The sequence below is a fragment of the Budorcas taxicolor genome, chromosome 9 (assembly GCF_023091745.1).
Source record: "Budorcas taxicolor isolate Tak-1 chromosome 9, Takin1.1, whole genome shotgun sequence".
In the NCBI taxonomy this organism is placed as follows: domain Eukaryota; kingdom Metazoa; phylum Chordata; class Mammalia; order Artiodactyla; family Bovidae; genus Budorcas; species Budorcas taxicolor.
The window spans coordinates 21498169-21521396 of NC_068918.1; the positions used below are offsets into that span (position 1 = coordinate 21498169).

The 23228-nt window shown below is 35.4% G+C and overlaps 1 protein-coding gene across 1 annotated transcript in view; it reads left to right on the forward strand.

Moving 5' to 3' along the window:
• The window catches only part of TBC1D32 (TBC1 domain family member 32), a 194732-nt gene that overhangs the window by 68004 nt on the left and 103500 nt on the right, over nucleotides 1-23228 (forward strand). Inside the window, exons 18-22 of the mRNA XM_052645875.1 lie at nucleotides 1833-1971; nucleotides 4581-4668; nucleotides 6561-6679; nucleotides 13798-13914; nucleotides 22025-22113. Of these exons, the coding sequence (XP_052501835.1) occupies nucleotides 1833-1971; nucleotides 4581-4668; nucleotides 6561-6679; nucleotides 13798-13914; nucleotides 22025-22113 (552 nt within the window). The remainder of the gene's footprint in view (nucleotides 1-1832; nucleotides 1972-4580; nucleotides 4669-6560; nucleotides 6680-13797; nucleotides 13915-22024; nucleotides 22114-23228) is intronic.

The following is a 23228-nucleotide window of genomic DNA, read 5'->3' on the forward strand; positions in this document are numbered from 1 at the left end:
AACCATATATTTTTCTAAGAAAGTATAAAGTAATTGGGTATTTATATCATGTTTTGAAAAGCAGTATGGAGTTTAACATACCTTGACCAGTTACTGCTCCTTTAAATACTCTATAGTTCTGTCTTGTTATAGTTATCTAGAATTTTGGTTTAATATTTTTAATCACCTAGTTTATGTCTTCACACAGAAATTAAATTTGTATCTATTATTTTACACCATTTGTTGAAGCTTGTAGGCCATTCTTTCTGATAGGCTCCTTTTTTTCCCTTACTGAAAGATGTTTTTAAGTTTCTAACTATAGGTCTTAAGGTAATAGAACTAAACTGTTTAATTGTTCTTAAGACTTTGAGGAAAGCAAACTGATCTTTCTGTGTCTGAAAATAGCTATTCTCCTTCCAGCCCACACAAACCACCCCCACCTCCTGTTCAGAGCTTTTGAGGTCTCACATTTTCTCTCCTCTAAATGGTAGTTTATCTGGGCATAAAAGTTTGGATAGACCATCCTTTCTTGGTACTATTTGAGGTTTTACTCCAGTGTCTTCTGGAGTAAGTAGTAACTGATAAATCTGTTAGTATAACCACTTGTATAGGTTATATCTTTTCTCTCATAGCTTTTAATTTATTTCTTTGGATATTTGCTACTTCTGAGTGATTTAAGTTTATCCTGCTTGATACTTTAAAACTTTTTTTTTTCAATTTTATATTGGGATATAGTTAACTCCTGCTTAGTACTTTGATTTTTTTTTTTTAATCAATAGACTGGACTGATACCTTTGATCTAGAAAATTCTTAGTATTTTTCAAATATTTCTTCTGTTCTCTTGGACTCTTGATTAGATGTATTTGAAAGCTTTTAGTATGTTCTGTCTCATCTGTATTTACTTCAAAACCAGTCCTACTTCTTTGTCCTTCTTTATCCAAGAGATATTTATTTTGTGTTTGAACATGGTTATATCTTTGACCATTGGTTTGTGATCACCACTGATGCAAATCTGTCAACATGTACTGATTGTTTCTTTTTTAATCAGAAAAGTCCTGGATTTCAAATCTCTTACCAGTTTCAAAACATACTTCTGAAACTTCCTTGGGCAACAAAAGGGCACACATTTCCACACTCTGTTTCATTGTACATATAAACATTTGATTTTTACCTATTTTAATATCCAGCTTGTTTTTCCAAGCAAGTAGGAATAGGATGGGTAGAAAATTTTATCTTGCTTTGATACTTCAGATGAAGTGCTGATATCCCTTCCTGTGGTTCCAGATTTCTAGCTCCGACTCTCCTGTTTACTGTATGACTTCTGAATGTTTTGAGTTGTTGTCCTTTTCTTTTTCTCTGGAGAATGCTGCTGGCCTTTTTGAAGTATTCTGAGGAAAAACATGTCATTCTCCAAAAGTAAAACTAATAACTAGTGAAAATAAAGTGCCTGATTTACTTTAGAAAGTCAAAAGACAAATACTCCTTAATGAAAAGGATGTATAGAAATAATGGAGAGCTGGGGCTTGGGGAATTTAGGCACAGCAGAATTTTAATAGGAGATGTGGGATGAGATTAAGACCTGGTTGAGAGAATTTTGGTATAATGAAATGCTGATATGTGCAGTTAATATTCGATTCATTTAGTGAAGGAAAATTATTAGATAGTAGAAAAAAGAATAACAGCTCACTGTTAAGGAAGCCATGCTATTTATCTTATTTTCAAACAGTTAAATACTTTGCAGCCAGTGTGTTCTCTGTAAATTTAATTGTTGGTAGTATTAAGCTGAGTTGTTTTTTTTTTTCCAGTTTTGAGAATAATAAAGACATTTATACCTTTCTTTTTACCTCTTTCAGTATGGCTTGGGAAGAGAATTTGTTAGATGATTTACTAAATTTTGCTGCCACTCCCAAAGGACTACTGCTTCTTCAAAGAACAGGTGCCATCAACGAATGTGTGACATTTATGTTCAACCGATATGCAAAAAAATTACAGGTGCGAATTATCATCTGCCACAGGCAAAAGGAACTTTTGTTTCTGTAGACATTAAGAACATCATTTTGGTTTCTTTGTGTCAAGAGATTATTAAACTTCAATTAAAAACTCATATAGCATTGTAATATTTAACTTGATATTTTTTCAAGAAAGCATTAGAGTTGATATTGGTATCTATGACTATTTTACAAGATGAAACAACTGAATGAAATTGAAAAACTCATTCATCCAGATGTTTTATAAATATATCAGACATCTGGATATATTAAAACTCAATGGAATTCCATTTTTGGGTCTAAATGTGTCAATGAGAGTTTAGGGTTCACATTTTGAAATAAATAAATATATTTGTAGAGGGCTTTTATTATTGCTACTGTTTAAATTTAAAATCTAGGCCTTTCTCACAGAGATCATTGACATATGTTCATTTTTTTTTGCTATTACAGTAAATATCCCTAGACTTCAGAGCTTCTTAGGATCATAGGTATACTTTTTGTTGTTGTTGCTGTTGTTTTTGTTTGCTTTGTTTTTTTTTTTTAATTGGGATATAGTTGCTTTACAATGTTGTGTAGATTTCCACTGTACAGGAAAGTGAATCAGCATAGGTATGCTTTTAAAAGTGTTTCCTTTTATCTCTGGAAGTTGCTGTTTCTTGATGTTCTTATTGTAGCTTAGCAGAAAGGGCTAGGGCCTTTTGGGGATCTTTTATTTATTTATTTTTATAGAAGAGCATTAATCCCTTTCATGATCACTCTCTGCCTTCACAAATAGCCTCCCAAAGGCCCCACTTCCTACCATCCCCTCTGGGGCTTAGGATTTCAACTTAGGAATTTTTGCAGGACACAGACATTCATAATATAGCAAATGTAGAAGTTTTCAGGCTTTTAAAGTTTATATAAATTGTGTTTTGATCTGTTGGTGAGTTTGAATTTCTCCTTGTATGCCAGTTAACCATTTGGGTTTTCATTTTTGTTCCATTTCTGAAAATATTCAAGCAATTCGAAGACATTTTTCTTTCTCATTCAGATGCTTGAGACCATTCAGACACAACTTTTTACTAGTGTGATAATACACCTAGGATTAGATGATTTTTTTTTTATAATCATAAAATTTAAAGCAATCTGATCTTCCTTTGTATTGTGCTGTTAGTTATAATAGAAGATGTTCCCTGGACCTCAGTAAATTACAACCATATAATTTAGTATAATACTTTAATATCAATTTATACCATTCAAGACATTTTTTGAAAATTTAGACTCTGAGTTGTCTTGTAAGAAAGCAGCTAGACTTTCTTTAATTTTGCTGAAAATAATGTTGAGATTCAAGCTGGTATAAATGATCTGCCTGTGTTCACACATGTAGTTATTGATGGCAGTAATTCTAGAACTGAGATTCTGGTCTTATATTTTAACAGTGTCCATGAAATCTAAGTCTTGTTTAATGAAGCCCCTGTAACTTCGCTGAAGGTTTTCTTTGCCTCTTCTTTTTTAGTATTTTGTTTTGATTGGGAGACCCCTGTGGCTACGTATCTGAATTAGTAGGGTCATTTGGGGTGATTGATGAGTAAGGTGTTTTTCTTCCTGTCATGGAAAAAGGCATGTACTTTGCTGTACTTATATGTTATCTACTTGCTGAATTAATGGATGGTAAAGTAAGGAACATGGAGAATGAGATTTGGAAGGCAAATTTATAGTTGTGAGCAGCAAAAAAATAGAAGAAATAAGCCTAATTTTTTTCCAGTCTTTTAGTTCCCCCCCTTTTTTGCCCTTAAAACAGAATGTATAGTTTATATTTTAAATATTTGGTTGAAATATATGCTGATCCTTTTAATAAAATGTTGAAAAATACAAATTCTAAATGGTTAGCTCTATTTAGAAGTCAAACACTTTGGCTAAGATCAGGCTGACCTATGAAGTCTGAGGAAGGAGGAACATTTTATAGTGTCTTTGTTATTTCCTTATTGTGATTTTTGCTAAGAGATACTTCTGAACTTTACCATGAGTATATGTATAATATTCTCTGTGAAGTAGCAATTATTTCTGGTTTTCTACAATGTATATTAAATGAGGATTATGTGTGCATGTGTGTATAACTTTCTCCTTTGGGAAAAAAAAATCATATTGCCTCTAAAAGGATGATATTTAAGAAAATACCATTGTTCTTTTTAAAGCTGTTTATTTGAAAGCCCAGTATAAAAATTGGCAGTCAATACAGATTAATCAATGATAATTTATTATTGAAGAACCATTAAAGGATAAAATAGTAAGATAACAGAAATAAGAGTTAGAAGGAATCTCTTTTCATTTAGTCCAAATTCCCTTATTTTATATATAAAGAGACTTAGAGACATAGTGACTTGTTTAAGGTCATGAAGCTTCTTAGTTTTAGTGCTGGTACCAGAGCCTAGTTCTGAAAAATAAGATTGTCAAAAATATTTGTTAGTATTAACTCACTGATCATTATAGTTTTTTTTTTCCTGCTCTTATTATCTTTACTTGAAAGACTGTCTAGCATTTTAATAAAAAAATCAGTAAGTCTGCATATAAAATGTAAATAAAATATTAGCATGCTATGTTTTCCTGCTTCTCATGTTATCTTATTTACATTAGATCAGCAGGCATAAAAAGTTTGGTTATGGAGTTTTGGTTACACAAGTGGCATCAACAGCAGCAGGTGCGATAGCTCTACAAAATTCAGGTAAGTTCTTTAAAAATATAATTTAAATAAAATGAGCCAGTCGATACAAAATTCAGCTGCCATGATCAAGTCTCGGCTATTTCACTCTGAAGTTCTTCTTCCCAAGTTAGGCCGTAGGTAAAAGAGTGTTAATGGTATTTCCTTTTCTCTTCCATGAAATCTCACTAGGAATTTTTTTTCTGTAAAATATATACAATTTTTTCTTTCCTCCGAACAATGGTACATAATGAACCTAAACTAAGATATACCTAATGGCTTTAAGAACCCGTTACTTCATAAATCAAAAGTATATCATCTTTTCTTGAATAGTTCCATCTGATAGGCTTTAATGCTCCGTTTCAGTGTTTTATATATGAATCAATATTTATAGTCATAATAGTTGTCGCACATACATATCATTTTCTTATTCCCTTTTCTCTTCCTTTCTTGAAGGATTCTCACCCACTTAATTTTCACCACTATTTCTGGAGTTTATAGTCAGCATGTATTATCTACTACAGATTGGATTTTTGAGATGTTCAAATGTTGAAGACTTAATATATTGTAAAGTTACCTGAACCCTGCACCAGAGACCAGATGTAGTCTCTGATAGAGATGCTGTGATTATATTTAAACCTTAGAAGTGAAGAATCATAACCTCAGTGGTCACTATTGAGTCTCTCCTCAAATGAAAATATTTTTCTATGGTGTACCTAAATCTTAAGTATTTTTTGGCTTAACTTATTTGGACTGCTTATATTATGAAACGTATTTCTTGGCAGAAGCTGTCCTAAGCGAACCACTTACTGCTTTACTTAGAATAAAATCAAATTTATTTATAGTACTCAAGGGCACATTAATGGAAACATTTGAAGACTAGATTTAATCCCAGATTTCCCTGTTGGTCGAGTCATTAAGCTTCTAAACCTTAGAGTATCCAGCTTTCCTTCAAAGGATTAAATGCAATTTTTCATAGGACAAAGGAAGGAAGACTGACACTGCCTGAGTTCCTATGATGTCTTAGATACTGCATTAAGAACTCTATGTATATCGTTTCATTTATACTTTACAGCAACCTTCAAATGTAGCACTTTTTCAGTTTTCACATTGGGAACTGATGCTGTTAGAATTCAAAAGATTCAAGGATATATAACTTAATAAGCTGGCAGATTGATTAGTAATTTGAATGCTGATAGTCTTGATTTCAGAGCCTATATATTTTGCTACACTAGAAACCCATTCTGCTCTAATGTGTTACTGCTAAATTACTGATTTTATGATTAGGTATTCTGTTTTACACTTTTCCATATGCTTTGATTCCTCATAAAAGAATTTGATAATCAAACTCAATGGTCACTTTCATTTAGATATGTAGTATCTGACTCAGGAAAATTTGAAGACTGTATAGAACCAAAAGTTGTATGAAATAGAGAACTGTTCTAAGCATATGGAAATACAAAAGGATAGTTACACTAGAGAAAGAGAACACATGTACTCTTTGGTTGCTTATGGTGCCTCCTGATGCCTCCTTCCAGGCTGCATTTCACTGTTAGCTCATTTGCAGAGTAACGTGTAAACTTTTTTGCTTTTTTTTAGGAAAACATGCTGAGAGATTATTGACTAGAGGATTAAAAACTGGGACTCAAAATTCAGTCCCCTAGGGGAATAGTTTTGAGAGTTTAGTCATTACATGGTTTCATAATAATGAGAGTTTAGTCATTACATAGTTTTATCATAAGCATATATTAACAATATCAGCACTAATTTCTACCAAGGTTAGAGTTTATTTCTTATACAGGATTCAAGTATGTCTTTCGTCATTGTGGAACAGTCTCGTCAGAAGGATAATTATGCCTTTCTACCACAATTCAAAGAAGTAATATACTATAAATATGATGTAAAATTCTTCCTAGGGTTTATTAATGCACTTATAACTGAATTATGGGCCAATCTGGAATGTGGAAGAGATGATGTTAGAGTAACCCATCCCAGATCTACTCCAGTGGACCCAATTGACCAAAGCTGTCAAAAGGTAAGAAATGATTTATCTAATAATGTATAGATTTTAAGTATCTCTCAAATTGCTTCATCCAGACTTTAATCTATATTCAGTTACAATCAGCAGCCTTTCCTAAGTTTGTCCTTTCCCTCCTTTCTTTCATTTCTAACTTTGTGTTTTTAAAATAAACAGACAGAAATACCAGTGTTTCTTGGGAATTGTCTTGCAAGGACATTCTTTTTTTATGATATTCCTACTTTATTTTATTTGGGATTTCTTTGGAGGGAATGATGCTGAAGCTGAAACTCCAGAACTTTGGCCACCTCGTGCAAAGAGTTGACTCATTGGAAAAGACTCTGATGCTGGGAGGGATTGGGGGCAGGAGGAGAAGGGGACGACAGAGGATGAAATGGCTGGATGGCATCACTGACTCGATGGACATGAGTCTGAGTGAACTCCGGGAGTTGGTGATGGACAGAGAGGCCTGGCATGCTGGGATTCATGGGGTCACAAAGAGTTGGACACTACTGAGCAACTGAACTGAACTATATTTTATGCTATAATTTTTCTCAGTTAATAAATACCATAGACATCAGACAAAATAATAAACGTGGACTTAAAGGAACTAGAAAAAGAACAAACAAATCCAAATTTAATAGAAGGAAAGAAATAATAAAAATCGAAACAGAAATAGAGAGTAAAAGTGAAAGTAGAAAAAGAACAAGCAAACCCAGATGTAATAGAAGGAAAGAAATAATAAAAATTGAAACAGAAATAGAGACTACAAAACCAATAGAAAAGATCAGTAAAACTAACAGCTGATTTTTTGAAAGATAAATAAAATTAATAAACCTTTAGCTAGACTTCTCCAAAAAAGAGAGGACCCAAATAGATTGGAAATGAAAAAGAAGTTACAACTAGTATCACAGAAGTCATGATATTACTATGGACAATTATATGCCAATTAAGTGGACAACCTAGGAGAAATTGTATATTTCTAGGATTTTACCCATCTTTCAAGATTGAATCAGGAATACAAAATATTAATAGTCAGATGACCAATAATGAAATTGAATTAGTAATTTTTAAAAGACTCCCAACAGACAAAAACCTAGGATCAGATGGCTTCACAGGTGAATTATATCAGACATTTAAACAGTTAATCCTTCTCCTTAAACTATTCCACGTTTGAGATGAAGAAATATTTCAGAATTCAGTCTGTGAGGCCCACATCACCCTGATTCAGAAACAAGACTATGAAAAAAATATAGAGAGCAGTATCACTGAAGGTAGTTGCAAAAATCCTCAATAAAATACTGGCAAATCAAACTCAACCATATATTAAAGGGGTCATACACCATGATCAAGTGGATTTATCCCAGGGTTACAAGGATGGTTCAGTATCTGAAAATTAGTTGCTGTGATAGTCTACATTAATAATTGAAGGATAAAAATCATATCATCTCAGGAGATACAGAAAGAGCTTTTGACAAAACTCAACATTCATTTATGAAACTCAACATTCACTGATGTATGAATGGATAAAGAAAATGTGGTATAGGTATAGAATGAAATATTACTCAGCTATACAATAAAATGAGATCTTGCCATTTGTGACATGAGTGGACCCGGAAAGTATTATACTAAGTGAGAAAAGTCAGATTGAGAAAGACAAATACCATATGATTTCATTTATATGTGAATTCTATTTTTTGGGGGGACTTAATTTTATTGTCATTTGAATTTTAGGAAACAATGACATAGCTTCCATATATAAAGAGGTTCATTTAAAAGTTTTAATCCAGTTGCTCCTTCCTTCTCTCTATAGCTTTGCTTTTGCTGTGTGCTAGACAATAACACATAGCTATGTAAATTTAAATTAAAACTAAAAGTAAAAATTCAGTCTCAATTACATTAATCATATCTTAAGTGCTTATCTGTAGTCATGTAGCTAGTGACTATCACATTGTACAGTTTAGAACATAAAATTTCCATCACCACAGAAAATTTTATTGAATAACCAGGACTGTGGAGCTAGGGTGATACTGTTAAATAGTGTCTGAAGATTATTTATTTTGTGAGTAATCTTAGCCTGTAAATAAGGAAATGCAATTAGTTCTGCTATCAAATTTTTGATTATATGTCTTTGACCAAGACCCTTTCGCTTCTCTGGTCCTCAAGTTTTCTCATCTATTAAATGAGAAATTGAATTAAACTATTCTTTCCATTATCTCAGTGTTCTGATTTTTGTGAAAATTCTTTTTTTTCTTTCCTTTTTAAAAATTTATTGATTTTTAAATTGAAGGATAATTGTTTTACAGAATTGTGCTGGTTTCTGCCAAACATTAAAATGAATCAGCCATAGGTATACATATGTCCCTTCCCTTTGAACCTTCCCCCCACTTCACTCCCCATCCCACCCCTTTAGGTTGTTACAGAGCCCTGGTTTGAGCTCCCTGAGTCATACAGCAAATTCCCATTGGCTGTCTATTTTACATATACTAATGTAAGTTTCCATGTTACTCTCTCCATAGATCCCACCCTCTCCTTACTCACTGCCCCCCACCCGCGTGCCCATAAGTCTGTTTTTTTATGTCTGTAACTCCATTGCTGCCCTGGAAATAATTGCATCAGTACCATATTTCCATATTCTGTATATATATTAGTATATGATATTTGTTTTCTCTCTCTGACTGACTTCACTCTATTTAATAGGCTCTAGGTTCATCCACCTCATTTGAACTGGCCCAGATAGATTCCTTTTTATGGCTGAGTAACATTCCATTGTATATATGTACCACAGCTTCTTCACTCATTGATTTGTCAGTGGACATCTAGGTTGCTTCCATGTACTAGCTATTGTAAATGGTGCCACAGTGAACCTTGGGGTACATGTGTCTTTTTCAATTTTGGTTTCCTCAGGGTATATGCTTAATAGTGGGATTGCTGGGTCCTGTAGTGGCTTTATTCCTAGTTTTTTTAAGGAATCTCCATACTGAGTTCCATAGTGGCTGTATCAATTTACATTCCCACCAACAGTGCAAGACTGTTCCCTTTTCTCCACACCCTCTCCAGCATTAATTGTTTGTAAACATTTTGACGATGGCCATTCTGACCAGTATGAGATGATATCTCATCATAGTTTGATTTGCATTTCTCTAATAATGAGCGATGTTGAGCATCTTTTCATGTGTTTGTTATCCATCTGTATATTTTCTTTGGAGAAATGTCTATTTAGGTATTTTTCCCACTTTTTTGATTGGGTGTTTCTCTGGTATTGACTTGTATGAGTGGCTTCTGCATTTTGGAAATTAATCCTTATTCTGTTGTCTCATTTGCTATTATTTTCTCCCATTCCGAGGGTTGTCTTTTCACCTTGCTTATAGTTTCCTTTGCTGTTCAAAAGCTTTTAAGTTTAGCTAGGTCCCACTGTTTATTTTTGTTTTTATTTCTGTTACTCTAGGAGGTAGATCACAGAGGATCTTGGTGTGATTTATGTCTCAGAGTGTTCTGCCTATGTTTTCCTCTAAGAGTTTTAGAGTTTATGATCTTACATTTAGGTCTTTAATCCATTTTGAGTTTATATCTGTGTATGGTGTTAGGAAGTGTTCTTTTTTTTTTTTTTTTGAACTGGGCAAACTAATTGCCGTTTATTATTATAAAGCCCCCAGGCAGAATTCCAGACTGTAAGAATAAGCCTTTTCAGTACAGTGCAGGTGCATACATGTTATTGTACAGCAAAGGGGAGTGAAATCTCTGTCTACTGCAGAGTCTGCACAAAGCCCTCATCTCCCTCTTATCTCAAGAAGGGAATGCTCCCTCGTTTGCAAGGGACCATTAAACTCAAGGCTGTATCCAGACTCTTTGGCAGAACGCCTCGTATGCAAGGACGCTCAGCCTGAGCAGAGAGACCCGTTTGCAGGCACATCTCTGCTACCCTATTAACCCTTCATCTGCCCCTTTTTTATTTTATTCAAACCCTCGAGACATTTGTATTGATGTTTTGTAGAGCAAGGCGTAAAGCTGTAGGCGGCCAACCTCCAGCCTCGCCAGCCCCTCTTGTGGCTGTGCCTGTCTTAGGTTGCCCTCCTCTGAGGGTCTTACCCGTCATTGGCTATCCAGCTACCTCTTAGGGGCTAGGCGGAATCTCTCTAGGTGATGGGCATCTAGAACTCTTTTTATTTATATGTCTTGGTTAATCTCTTGAAGGGCTCATGTTAAATGGTACAGGTGTTATACAAAACAGAAGAATTCCAATCACAGAACTAGAGCAAATAATTTCAAGATTTGTATGGAAATACAAAAAACCTCGAATTGCCAAAGCAATCTTGAGAAAGAAGAATGGAACTGGAGGAATCAACTTGCCTGACTTCAGGCTCTACTACAAAGCCACAGTCATCAAAACAGTATGGTACTGGCACAAAGACAGACATATAGATCAATGGAACAAAATAGAAAGCCCAGAGATAAATCTACACACATATGGACACCTTATCTTTGACAAAGGAGGCAAGAATATACAATGGACTAAAGACAATCTCTTTAACAAGTGGTGCTGGGAAAACTGGTCAACCACTTGTAAAAGAATGAAACTAGATCACTTTCTAACACCGCACACAAAAATAAACTCAAAATGGATTAAAGATCTAAATGTAAGACCAGAAACTATAAAACTCCTAGAGAAGAACATAGGCAAAACACTCTCAGACATAAATCACAGCAGGATCCTCTATGATCCACCTCCCAGAATTCTGGAAATAAAAGCAAAAATAAACAAATGGGATCTAATTAAAATTAAAAGCTTCTGCACAACAAAGGAAAATATCAGCAAGGTGAAAAGACAGCCTTCGGAATGGGAGAAAGTAATAGCAAATGAAGCAACTGACAAACAACTAATCTCAAAAATATACAAGCAACTTATGCAGCTCAATTCCAGAAAAATAAACGACCCAATCAAAAAATGGGCCAAAGAACTAAATAGACATTTCTCCAAAGAAGACATACGGATGGCTAACAAACACATGAAAAGATGCTCAACATCACTCATTATCAGAGAAATGCAAATCAAAACCACAATGAGGTACCACTTCACACCAGTCAGAATGGCTGCGATCCAAAAATCTGCAAGCAATAAATGCTGGAGAGGGTGTGGAGAAAAGGGAACCCTCCTACACTGTTGGTGGGAATGCAAACTAGTACAGCCACTATGGAGAACAGTGTGGAGATTCCTTAAAAAATTGCAAATAGAACTGCCTTATGACCCAGCAATCCCACTGCTGGGCATACACACTGAGGAAACCAGAATTGAAAGAGACACATGTACCCCAATGTTCCTCGCAGCACTGTTTATAATAGCCAGGACATGGAAACAACCTCGATGTCCATCAGCAGAAGAATGGATAAGAAAGCCGTGGTACATATACACAATGGAGTATTACTCAGCCGTTAAAAAGAATTCTTTGAATCAGTTCTGATGAGATGGATGAAACTGGAGCCGATTATACAGAGTGAAGTAAGCCAGAAAGAAAAACACCAATACAGTATACTAACACATATATATGGAATTTAGAAAGATGGCAATGACGACCCTGTATGCAAGACAGGAAAAAAGACGCAGCTGTGTATAACGGACTTTAGGAAGTGTTCTAATTTCATTCTTTTACACATAGCTGTCCAGTTTTCCCAGCAACATTTATTGAAGAGGCTATTTTTGCCCCATTGTATATTCTTGCCTCCTTTGTTAAAAATAAGGTAACCTTAGGTGTGTGGATTTATCTCTGGGGGTTCTGTCTTGTTGCATTGGTCTGTATTTCTGTTTTTGTGCCAGACCATACTGTCTTGATGACTGTGGCTTTGTAGTATAGTCTGAAGTCAGAAAGATTGATTCCTCCAGCTCCATTCTACTTTTCAAGATTGCTTTGGCTATTCGGGGTCTTTTGTGTTTCCATATGAAGTGTGAAGTTTTTTGTCCTATTTTTGTGACAAATGCCATTGGTAATTTGATAGGGGTCTCGTTGAATCTGTAGATTGCATTCGGTAGTATAATCATTTTTTATTTTAGTAAAAATTCTTTATGTGTTTGATCTTCAAAATTTCTGAGACTAGTGAACATTTTAAACTGGCAAGAGGAAAACTTAATAGTTACAAATAAGTGCAATTAATATAATAAAAACTAAATATTCACGTATTAACAGAATATAGGGCTTCTAGATGTGGATAAACTTAATAAGAAAGCCTTCTAGAAAATATGTGGCAAACTTTTGAAAGCTTATAAAGTAACATAATAGGGCAATGGGAGGGCTAGAGGGAGCTCCTTAGTAGGATAAGAAAAGTTTGTATATGTGGCAGTCAGTTGAAGGAGACTGCAGGCAGATTTGATTGACTTCAGTGATGATTTCAGGCTGAGGAAACTTAATGGCAACTGAGGCTTTTGAGACTGAAGGGAAGAAAAGTGTCAATAAAGTGCCTTGAAAGTCATGCTAAGAAGTTTAGATCTAATGTTTAATAATGGGCACCCACTGCATACTTTTACACAGGGCATCGAAAGAATGACCTGTGCCTGAGAAAAATATTCGGATTCTTGTCAATGAGAGAAGAGCAGGAGCTTAAAGTTTTCATGGAGAGATTAACTTGGTAAAATTGCATGAGAAAACAAGCTGATTTTGATAGGAAAAGCCATAGCTTTTTCAAATTAACTGTAATTATTAATAGATTACTTGAATTTCCAGTGAATGTATGAACAGTTAAACGCTGAAAATAGCCTTGTGACCTGAGTGCCGTAATATATAGAATTTGTCATCTTGCCCCAGAGCCCTGAATTATTATATTTTCTTACACATCAGATATAACAATCCAAAGAATGAGAAAAATGTATCATTTCATTTTTGTCAGAACCAAACTGTCAGAGATACATGATATTTTAAAACATTTTCCAACTCTCAGTTACATTTTCTTATAGTTTTTATGCATTGTCAGTACATAGATTATTGTTGATGTTAACTATTTTGTACTTGTCATAGAAGCATATATTTCAGTTTTACGGGTTGATTAGGCTTATTTTAAAAACTCCCATTTGCATTAATGACTCTTCAGTGGATGTGACTGAGAAAAAAAAATGAATGATTTGAACAGTTGTTTTTCTTCCCACCTAGTCTTTTCTAGCACTGGTGAACCTGTTATCTTATCCTGCTGTTTTTGAGCTGGTTGGCAATCAAAGTCTTCCTAATAAAACAGAATACTCTCTTCGTGAAGTCCCAACAAGTATTATTGTAAGTTATTTTCTTTTAATCTTTCACTTTTACAGTGCTACTTTTTAAGATATGTAGTAAAAATGCAGTGTAACAGAAAAAAAAATGGTACAATAAATCACATTTGAAAACCTATTTGATTTATTTACCTATAAGTGAAAGTGAAGTCACTCAGTCATGTCCAACTCTTTGTGACCCCATGGACTGTAGCCTACCAGGCTTCTCAGTCCATGGAATTTTCCAGGCAAGAAGTGGGTGGAACTGGAGTGGGTTGCCATTTCCTTCTCCAATATAGAATGTTAGCTTCCAAATTATCTGTAAATGGAATCTTTGATCCTGGCTGTTTAAAAATGGTGGCACCTATTGAAATAACAAGGTTAACATGAGTTTGAGTAAGCTCCAGTAGTTAGTGATGGGCAGGGAAGCCTGGCATGCTGCAGTCCATGGGGTTTCAAAGAGTTGGACATGACTGAGTGACTGAACTGAAATGTTTCCCAAATAAGGAAGAGATCCAGCATATATAAAAGTTAGTGTATTAATTATTTTTAGATGACTCATGTTATTAGTCATACGATTATTGCTCCTTCATTGACTAAGATAATTAGGAATAAATTGTATCTAAAGAGTCCAATATGTTTTCTGTTTATATTTTAAATGATCTGTGTATTACTGCCCTATGAGGGCAGTATATGAATATTTATTTAATTTGAAACTTATTTTATATTCATATTTCAAAATGGGTAACTTATTTTAATCATTCAAGTGTATTAAGTTCCTCATCTTTTGTTAAATTTATGAATTAAACACCGATTTGTATTTAAATACAAATTAAATATGTGTATATATGCATTATTAAGGAATCATTTAATTCTGAAATTCTGATCATTGCATTTATCTTTTGGTCAGTTTGTCCAGTGTGTTATTTTTCTTATATCATTTTGACATTTTGAATTCTTCTAATTCTTGTTGACCCTAAACATTTTATTTTTAAGAATTTGCTCTACTTTGGAAATTTTTTGATAATTTATATGAATGAAATACAAATAAAATATTTTTCTCTTTAAACTTTTATATTCTTGAAGTGTCCCACTTTTAGCTTATACTTACTTATATCTTGGCACTTCTTAAGTAGTTTTATAATTAACCATTTATCTGCCTGTCATCCCTATTACAATGTGAGGACCTGAAAGCGAGTAGAATATCTTGGTCATATTTACATTTAGTAACAACTTGATAGTAGATACCCAGTGAATGGTTTTCAAAAGTATTTCTAATATTATTACCTTTATTGAAATCTGTTGTGGAACACAAGTATTATATTAATACAAATGTGCTGTTATTTAATCTTGAGCAACGGCTTTGGTGTTTGTTCTCAAGTTTTTGTAGATGTGCTATAGTGCATAGTCAAAAATACCTGTCCATTTAAGTAAAGGATTTGTCTTTAATATAGTCTTAAAATGATTAACTGCATATAGTTTTGCTAGTCCATCTTCTTAATGGCACTACATTTTAACCCTGTAAATGAATTACTGCTTCCAGTCATCATTTAAACAAGTATAAATTCTTATTAAAAAAGAAAACCTCCCTTGATCTATGTTGTCTATTAGCTATCACCCTATAGTTTTCTTTTTTGTTTGTTTGTCAGAAAGTATCTTGAAAAAATTGCCTATATTTGAATTCTCAACTTCTTTCTCTTGTATCAACTCTAGAAGTCACAGTAATCTGGAGTCTTGCCTAACCAACTACTGAAATTGTTCTGCCAGAAGTCACTGATAAATATGTAATTCCCTAATCTAATGGAACCTCGCCCTCAGTTCAGTTCAGTTAGGTGCTCAGTTGTGTCCGACTCTTTGCGACCCCATGAATTGCAGCACAGCAGGCTCCCTGTCCATCACCAACTCCCAGAGTTCACTCAAACTCATGTCCATTGAGTTGGTGATGCCATCCAGCCATCTCATCCTCTGTTGTCTCCTTCTCCTCCTGCCCCTAATCCCTCCCAGCATCAAGGTCTTTTCCAATGAGTCAACTCTTTGCATGAGGTGGCCAAAGTATTGGAGTTTCAGCTTTAGCATCAGTCCTTCCAAAGAAATCCCAGGGCTGATCTCCTTTAGAATGGACTGGTTGGATCTCCTTGCAGTCCAAGGGACTCTCAAGAGTCTTCTCCAACTCCACAGTTCAAAAGCATCAATTCTTCAGTGCTCAGCTTTCTTCACAGTCCAACTCTCACATCCATACATGACCACTGGAAAAACCATAGCCTTGACTAGACGGACCTTAGTCGGCAAAGTAATGTCTCTGCTTTTGAATATGCTATCTAGATTGGTCATAACTTTCCTTCCCAGGAGTAAGCATCTTTTAATTTCATGGCTGCAATCACCATCTGCAGCCATGATTTTGGAGCCCCCCAAAATAAAGTCTGACACTGTTTCCACTGTTTCCCTATCTATTTCCCATGAAGTGATGGGACCAGATGCCATGATCTTCGTTTTCTGAATGTTAAGCTTTAAGCAAACTTTTTCACTCTCCACTTTCACTTTCATCAAGAGGCTTTTAGTTCCTCTTCACTTTCTGCCATAAGGGTGGTATCATCTGCATATCTGAGGTGATTGATATTTCTCCCAGCAATCTTGATTCCAGCTTGTGCTTCTTCCAGCCTAGCGTTTCTCATGATGTACTCTGCATATAAGCTAAATAACCTTCCCCTATATTTAACTTTATTTACCATCTTGTGGCATTTAGTGGAGTTGATTCATTCCTCCTCATTGTCATTCTTTTCTGTGGCACTAGTTCTAGGTCTCTTACAGCTTCTGTGGTCTCCTTCGTGGACTTCTCGTCTGCTTTCTAATGTCCTTTAGGTTCAGTCAGTTCAGTCACTCAGTTGTGTCTGACTCTTTGACCCCATGGACTGCAGCACATCAGGCTTCCCTGTCCATCACCAACTCCTGGAGCTTGTTCAAAGTCTTGTCTGTCATGCCATCTAACTATCTCATCCTCTGTCATCTTCTCCTCCTGACTGCAATTCTTCCCAGCATCAGGGTCTTCTCCAGTGAGTCAGCTCTTCACATCAGGTGGCCAAAGTATTGGGAGTTTCAGCTTCAGCATCAGTCCTTCCATTGAATATTCAGGACTGATTTCCTTTAGTATTGACTGGTTTGATCTCTTTACAGTCCAAGGGACTCTTAAGAGTCTTCTCCAGCACCACAGTACCACACCTTTAGGTTCATTTCATCCAATCCTGTGGCTTCGGTTCTACATTGACAACTCTGTGAACTGTATCACTTACTTGACTGCCAGATCTATACCCATATTTCTACCAGATGATGGACATTAGGAAAACTCATAGAAATCTTAAATTTAACCATGTCCACAACTAAATATTATGTTTTTGTCTGTCTTAAATCAGTTCCATTTCTTATTTTTCTATCTCAGCATATGGCACTATCATTCACATAGTTGAATGAACTACACACTGGAAAGTCATTTTTGATTCCTCTTTATGGTAATTTTTCACTATTTATAAATTTTTCTCTTCTTCATGACTTGGTCTTATTTACTTTGTTTATATTAAGACTACCTTAGTTTAGACCTTGGTTTCTTATCTAGATTACTCCAGTGATATGTTAACTGTTTTTTCTTCCAGTCTTAGCTCATAAGTTATCCTCACAATGATCCTTTAAAAGTGAAAGTCAGATGCAGTCATTGTGTTTATTTCCTTTTTCCCTTTGTCTCCATACACAACCATGCTCCTTCACATTATCTAATATCTAGTATAGTCTGTATAGAAGTTTCCTCTGTTGTGTCAAAGATGTCTTTGTTTTTTTCAGTTTCTCAAGTCATGATCCAAACAAGGTCCAGATGTTGTATTCAGTCATTATATACTCTTCAGTCATTTTCTAAAACATTTTCCCCTTTTTGTTTCCATGCAGTTAACTTATTGGAGAAACTAGGCTACTTTTGCTATGAGTTGTACTAATTGTATCATTAAGAGATGTGAAATGGTGATTCTATTTGTTGTTTCTTTTTATATTTAACTGAAATTATTTAATAAGGGAATCTGAAATACAGTTCTTTCAGAAATAGCAAAAATATGCAGAGTAATGAATTTGTGTTCTAGTAATCTGTAAAAGGGAGGTTTTATGATGGTTATTATCATAATGAACTTTTGATTTTTACACATGTATTTCAACTCAGTGCAGTCATTATTGCTTTTGATGGTCAAAATATTCTTTCTTTGTCTACTGACTCCTTTTGTTATTTGGTATTTTTCTTTATTGATTTATTTGATAGGATATTCCAGGTTCATTGTATACATTTTCTGGTTTAGGCTTTCTCCTCTTCTTTTTTAAATATCCCTTTGTCTTTTTCTTACAAGAACACTTGTCATTAGATTTAGGGCCTACTTGCTTAAGCCAAGATGATCTTACCTCGATTCTTAGTTACCTCTGCAAAGACCCTTTTTCTCAATAGGGTAACAATCATGGATTTTTGGGATTAGAACATAGACATGCTTTCTCAGGGATAGTTACCATTCAACTCACCACACCGCCAGAATGGCATTTTCATCTACCTCTTGTCTATAGACTAAATGTTTGTATACCCCCAAATTCATTTATTGAAACTTCATTCCCAGTATGATGAGATTTGGAGGTGGCGTCTTTAAGGGGTGAAGTGAAGTGAAGTGAAGTGAAGTGAAGTGAAAAGTCTCTCAGTCATGTCTGCCTCTTTGTGACCCCATAGATTATACAGTCCATGGAATTCTCCAGGCCGGATTACTGGAGTGGGTAGCCATTCCCTTCTCCAGGGGATCTTCCCAACCCAGGGATTCAGCCCAGGTCTCCCACATTGCAGGTGGATTCCTTATCAGCTGAGCCACAGGGGAAGCCCTTTAAGGGGTGAATAGTGCCTAAAAAAAAAAAAAAAGACCCTTGCCCCTTCTGCCATCTGTGGACACAGCAAAAAATGACTGTCTGTGAGCTAGAAAATAGATCCTCATCAGACACAAAATTTGACAACTTGATATTGTACTTCTCTGCCTCCAGAAATGTGAGAAATAAACTTCTGTTGTTTCTAAACCACCCAGTCTATGGAATTTTATTATAGTGTCCAGAATGGACTAAGACATTCCCTTCTTTGACAAAGTACAAGGAAGGACTTTTAATAGACTGAATTTTGCTTATAGATGTTCATGGACTAACTAGTTGCAAGCTACTCCTAATAATGCAAGTATGGAAATATTGGCATTATGTTTTATCTGTTCTTTATCCTTCACTTGGCTCTTTCTTAAGTAAAAGGCATCAAATAGCACAAACACAAGCTTTGGGACAATTTTAAACACAATAGGCACTCAAACATATATTGAGTTATAGGAAATGAATATTCGTCTTTGTTTTTCCAGTGTTGGTTTCATTCTGGCTTACTTGGTCATTTAACGTATTCCCAAGCTAGACAATATGCTTTAAAAAAAAAAAGTACAGAGTTTCTGACTCCTTTTTGCAAGTCCCAAGCCTTACTTGCACTAATTTGTTACTGGAAAGCTACTGCTTATTTTAGGAAACATTGCCTTCTTGACACTCATTTTGCTTAGAAACTGAATTTCTCCATAGGGCAGACTTCTCAGGAGTTTCCTTTTCTTCCCTAAGCGGTGATCCATCAATATAATCCTCTTTGAAGAAGAATTCATTTACTGTAACATTTGTTCTCTGAAAAACGCAATATCATTGATAGATTGCTGCAGTTAGCTTATTGGAAATACATTCTCTATCCTGTATTCTTACAATATCTAATACTTAGATTCAGAGCTAAAACTTTTGAACCATGAAGTGTCAAGAAGTGTTTTGAAACGAGGAGTGTCTAGTTGCGAAGAGTCGGTCAGACACGACTGAGCCACTTCACTTTCACTTTTTACTTTAATGCATTGGAGAAGGAAATGGCGAGCCACTTCAGTGTTCTCGCCTGGAGAATCCTAGGGACGGGGGAGCCTGGTGGGCTGCCGTCTATGGGGTCGCACAGAATCGGACATGACTGAAGCGACTTAGCAGCAGCAGCAGCAGTGAGAAATGGAGTATTTCCTTCTGTATCAGTAAACAAGGATGTCACAGGCATCAGGGATTCTGGGCCTCCAAAGGTGAATTCCTTAACCCTGAGGGCACTCAGGAAGGAGAAAAATACCTTAGTGAGATCAGGCAGCCATTGGGCTCCAGCCACTCCCTGTGGCGAGCACTTAAGAACTCAGGATATGAACTCAGGATACTGGCCCTAGGATAGCTGAGATGCTAATAAAAGGAATGATTTCTGTGAGTCCAGACTCTTGTATCTTTCCATACATAGAAAAGTGCTAATTTCCTTAACTTGGGATATCTAGTTTTCTTTAATTCACAAAGATGTTCAGACTACCTGCCTTTTGTTGCGAACTTCTGTGTAAGCTTACCTGCCTTTTGTTGCAAACTTCTATGTAACCTGACTCACATCCTGACCCACCCGTCTAGAGCAGTTTTCTCAGGGTTTCTTGAGATGTTGCCCCCTGAGCTTAAGTCCTAAAAACTTGCATTGGATACAACGTAACTCTCAACGTTAAGGTTGTGACTATTTTTAAGTCAACACTTGCTAAGAAGCAGACAGCAATGACAGATTCTTAAAGTTAGCAATTCTTTCATTCTTCATTGTTAGGCTGATTGTAAATTCTTGTGCTTATATTATTTACACATTTTTCAGGATATCTGTGGAATGGTAAATGCCTTCCTAAGTGTTCCATGTAAACAGTTTGTAAGTTTATTAAAACTCCTGTATTTACTGTGTCTTGTTTATTATTTTTCAGATGTGATTTTAAGTCCATTATTTCCTCCTTCTTACAGACCTATTTCTTGGCCTCTTAAGTTATTTGATATGTTTGTACTATTATCTACATTGACCTCAGTAAATATGTGACTTTATTTCCTAGTATAACCTTCCTCCTTTTGCCATATTGGTTACAGAAGTATCTTAAATTTAAACTCATGAAATGTAGCAAGTTTGTTGGTCAGGAAAATGAACAATGAGAGAGAAAGGTATTTGTCTATAAATAAATTTCTTAGGCCTAAGCCGAAAGATATGCACAAAAGTCATGCATTATAGAAAGAAAACCTCTTAGAGAATGCTCAAAATTTTGTGTTGGGCTTGTATTTTGTTGTCATTGCTTGGGACAGCTGATGACACCTAGGCATCAAGTTCTCTCTGCATCAGTGATTTTTAAACCTGGTTACCCATTGCAACAACTTGGGGAAGCTTTTACAAGGATGTTAATGACAGAATCCTCCCCTCAGGAATAGTGAGGTAATTGCTCTGGGGTAGGAGAAGGCAATGGCACCCCACTCCAGTACTCTTGCCTGGAAAATCCCATGGATGGAGGAGGCTGGTAGGCTGCAGTCCATGGGGTCGCTAAGAGTCAGACACGATTGAGCTACTTCATTTTCACTCTTCACTTTCATGCATTGGAGAAGGAAATGGCAACCCACTCCAGTGTTCTTGCCTGGAGAATCCCAGGGATGGGGGAGCCTGGTGGGCTGCTGTCTATGGGGTTGCACAGAGTCGGACATGACTGAAGCGACTTAGCAGCCACAGCAGCAGAGCCTGGACAGCTGTTTACTTTTTTATGTTCTATAGGGTCGTGTTCAGGGTTGGAAACCACTGATTTACATGAGAAGACGATATCTATTAACAAAATCTCAAATAGTTCCAGATAAAACTAAATCCACTGTTTATGCTTCACATTTGTAGAATTCAAATTTGTTTTTGAAAGTAGTTTACATTTTTAGCAGTTTAAGCAGTATTTAACTGGTTACAGTAAGCTGCTCACACAGTACCAAAGTGGGTTATAAACTAATGATTCTCCTTTTTGGCTAAACATTTGATTCATTTCAAGAATGTTTACAAGTCTTAATGTCCATATCACACCCAGACCAATTAATTGAGAATCTAGGGGTGAGACTCAGCTATTAATTAAAAAAAAAAAAAATTCCTTTTTTAAATGGCTCTCTACATTCAAATGTAAAGCTCCATACATTTACATGTAAAGCACAAATCTAACTGTTTGTCAATTTGATTTTCTTTAAATGATTTCAGCCAACTACAGTCTAACTCTAAGACTATTTTATAGGATATTACTGACAGACTTATAATTTTGAATTCTGAAGCCAAGATTCGTTCTTTATTCAACTACGAACAATCACACATCTTTGGTCTAAGGTAAGATGCTGAATTTCACTTGGTGTTTTCTGTGTTGTAGAAATAGTTGAGCATATGTTCTATATTTATAATATTTAAAATAATTTTATGATATTTAAATTGTTATAATTTAAATTTTATAATATTTATAATATAATATTTAAAATTATTTTATAATATTTGGAATAATTTTTAAAGCATGTTTAAAGGTAATTTGTCTTCTGTAATATTACAGAGTAAATTATAGTCATTAGATTTTTACATTATAGTCTTTGCTGCATTTAGGTTCTGTATTAGCACTTTTGCTTGATTTATTAGAGGCATTTTGTTTACTATTCAGTTTTCTCAGGAGTCAACTGGGGCTTCCCTGCATTGGTATCATTGTAGCCACACGATCCGGGAAACGAACTCACTCAGAAGGACAATGCAGATAGTGGAGTGCAGTTTAGTACACCTGTGGGCCCAAGTCAGAGTCTCCTCCTAGCTAAGGAAACCAACCGACTTTTGTGAAAACTTTATGTATCTTAAGTGTACTGCTCAAGCCCACATCCCCAAATTCCTTAAACCTAACCTGGAAAATGTTAAAGGGAGATACAATCAGGTCACAGCCATGATTCATAATCAGAAGGGTCAGCTGGTTATACACTGTAGCCTACACCAATGGGTGCCATAAAGATTACAAAGGTGATTGACTACATAGAGGATTATTACATTCTTTTTGGCGACAGGAAATCTTGATATGGAATCTGGTGTTTATCAGTCCCGGAGGCCAGTTTGGCAATAGGTATGTTATTCCCATGGCTCCTAGGCACATGGTCCAAAGCTCACTGAACGTGGAAGATGGAGTTTCCTTCTTTTTCAAGATGGAGGCAGCTCGGCCTGTTCCTTTCCTCCCTCGGTATTGGGTTGAATTCCTGCCAAAATGTGGTCTTTTTAAAAAGAGGCCTAGAAATGGATGATATCTTGCCCAGATTTTGCTCCTCAATATTTATCATACTTTTTAACCCAAGGTTTAAATATTTTCTGGTTGAATTTATACTCCTTAACATTTAAAAGCAGCTGAATTAAAGAAATGTTCACTTTCATAGGTTCATGATTTCCTTTTGACTAGCAAAGTAACTTTTTCAAGTATGGTG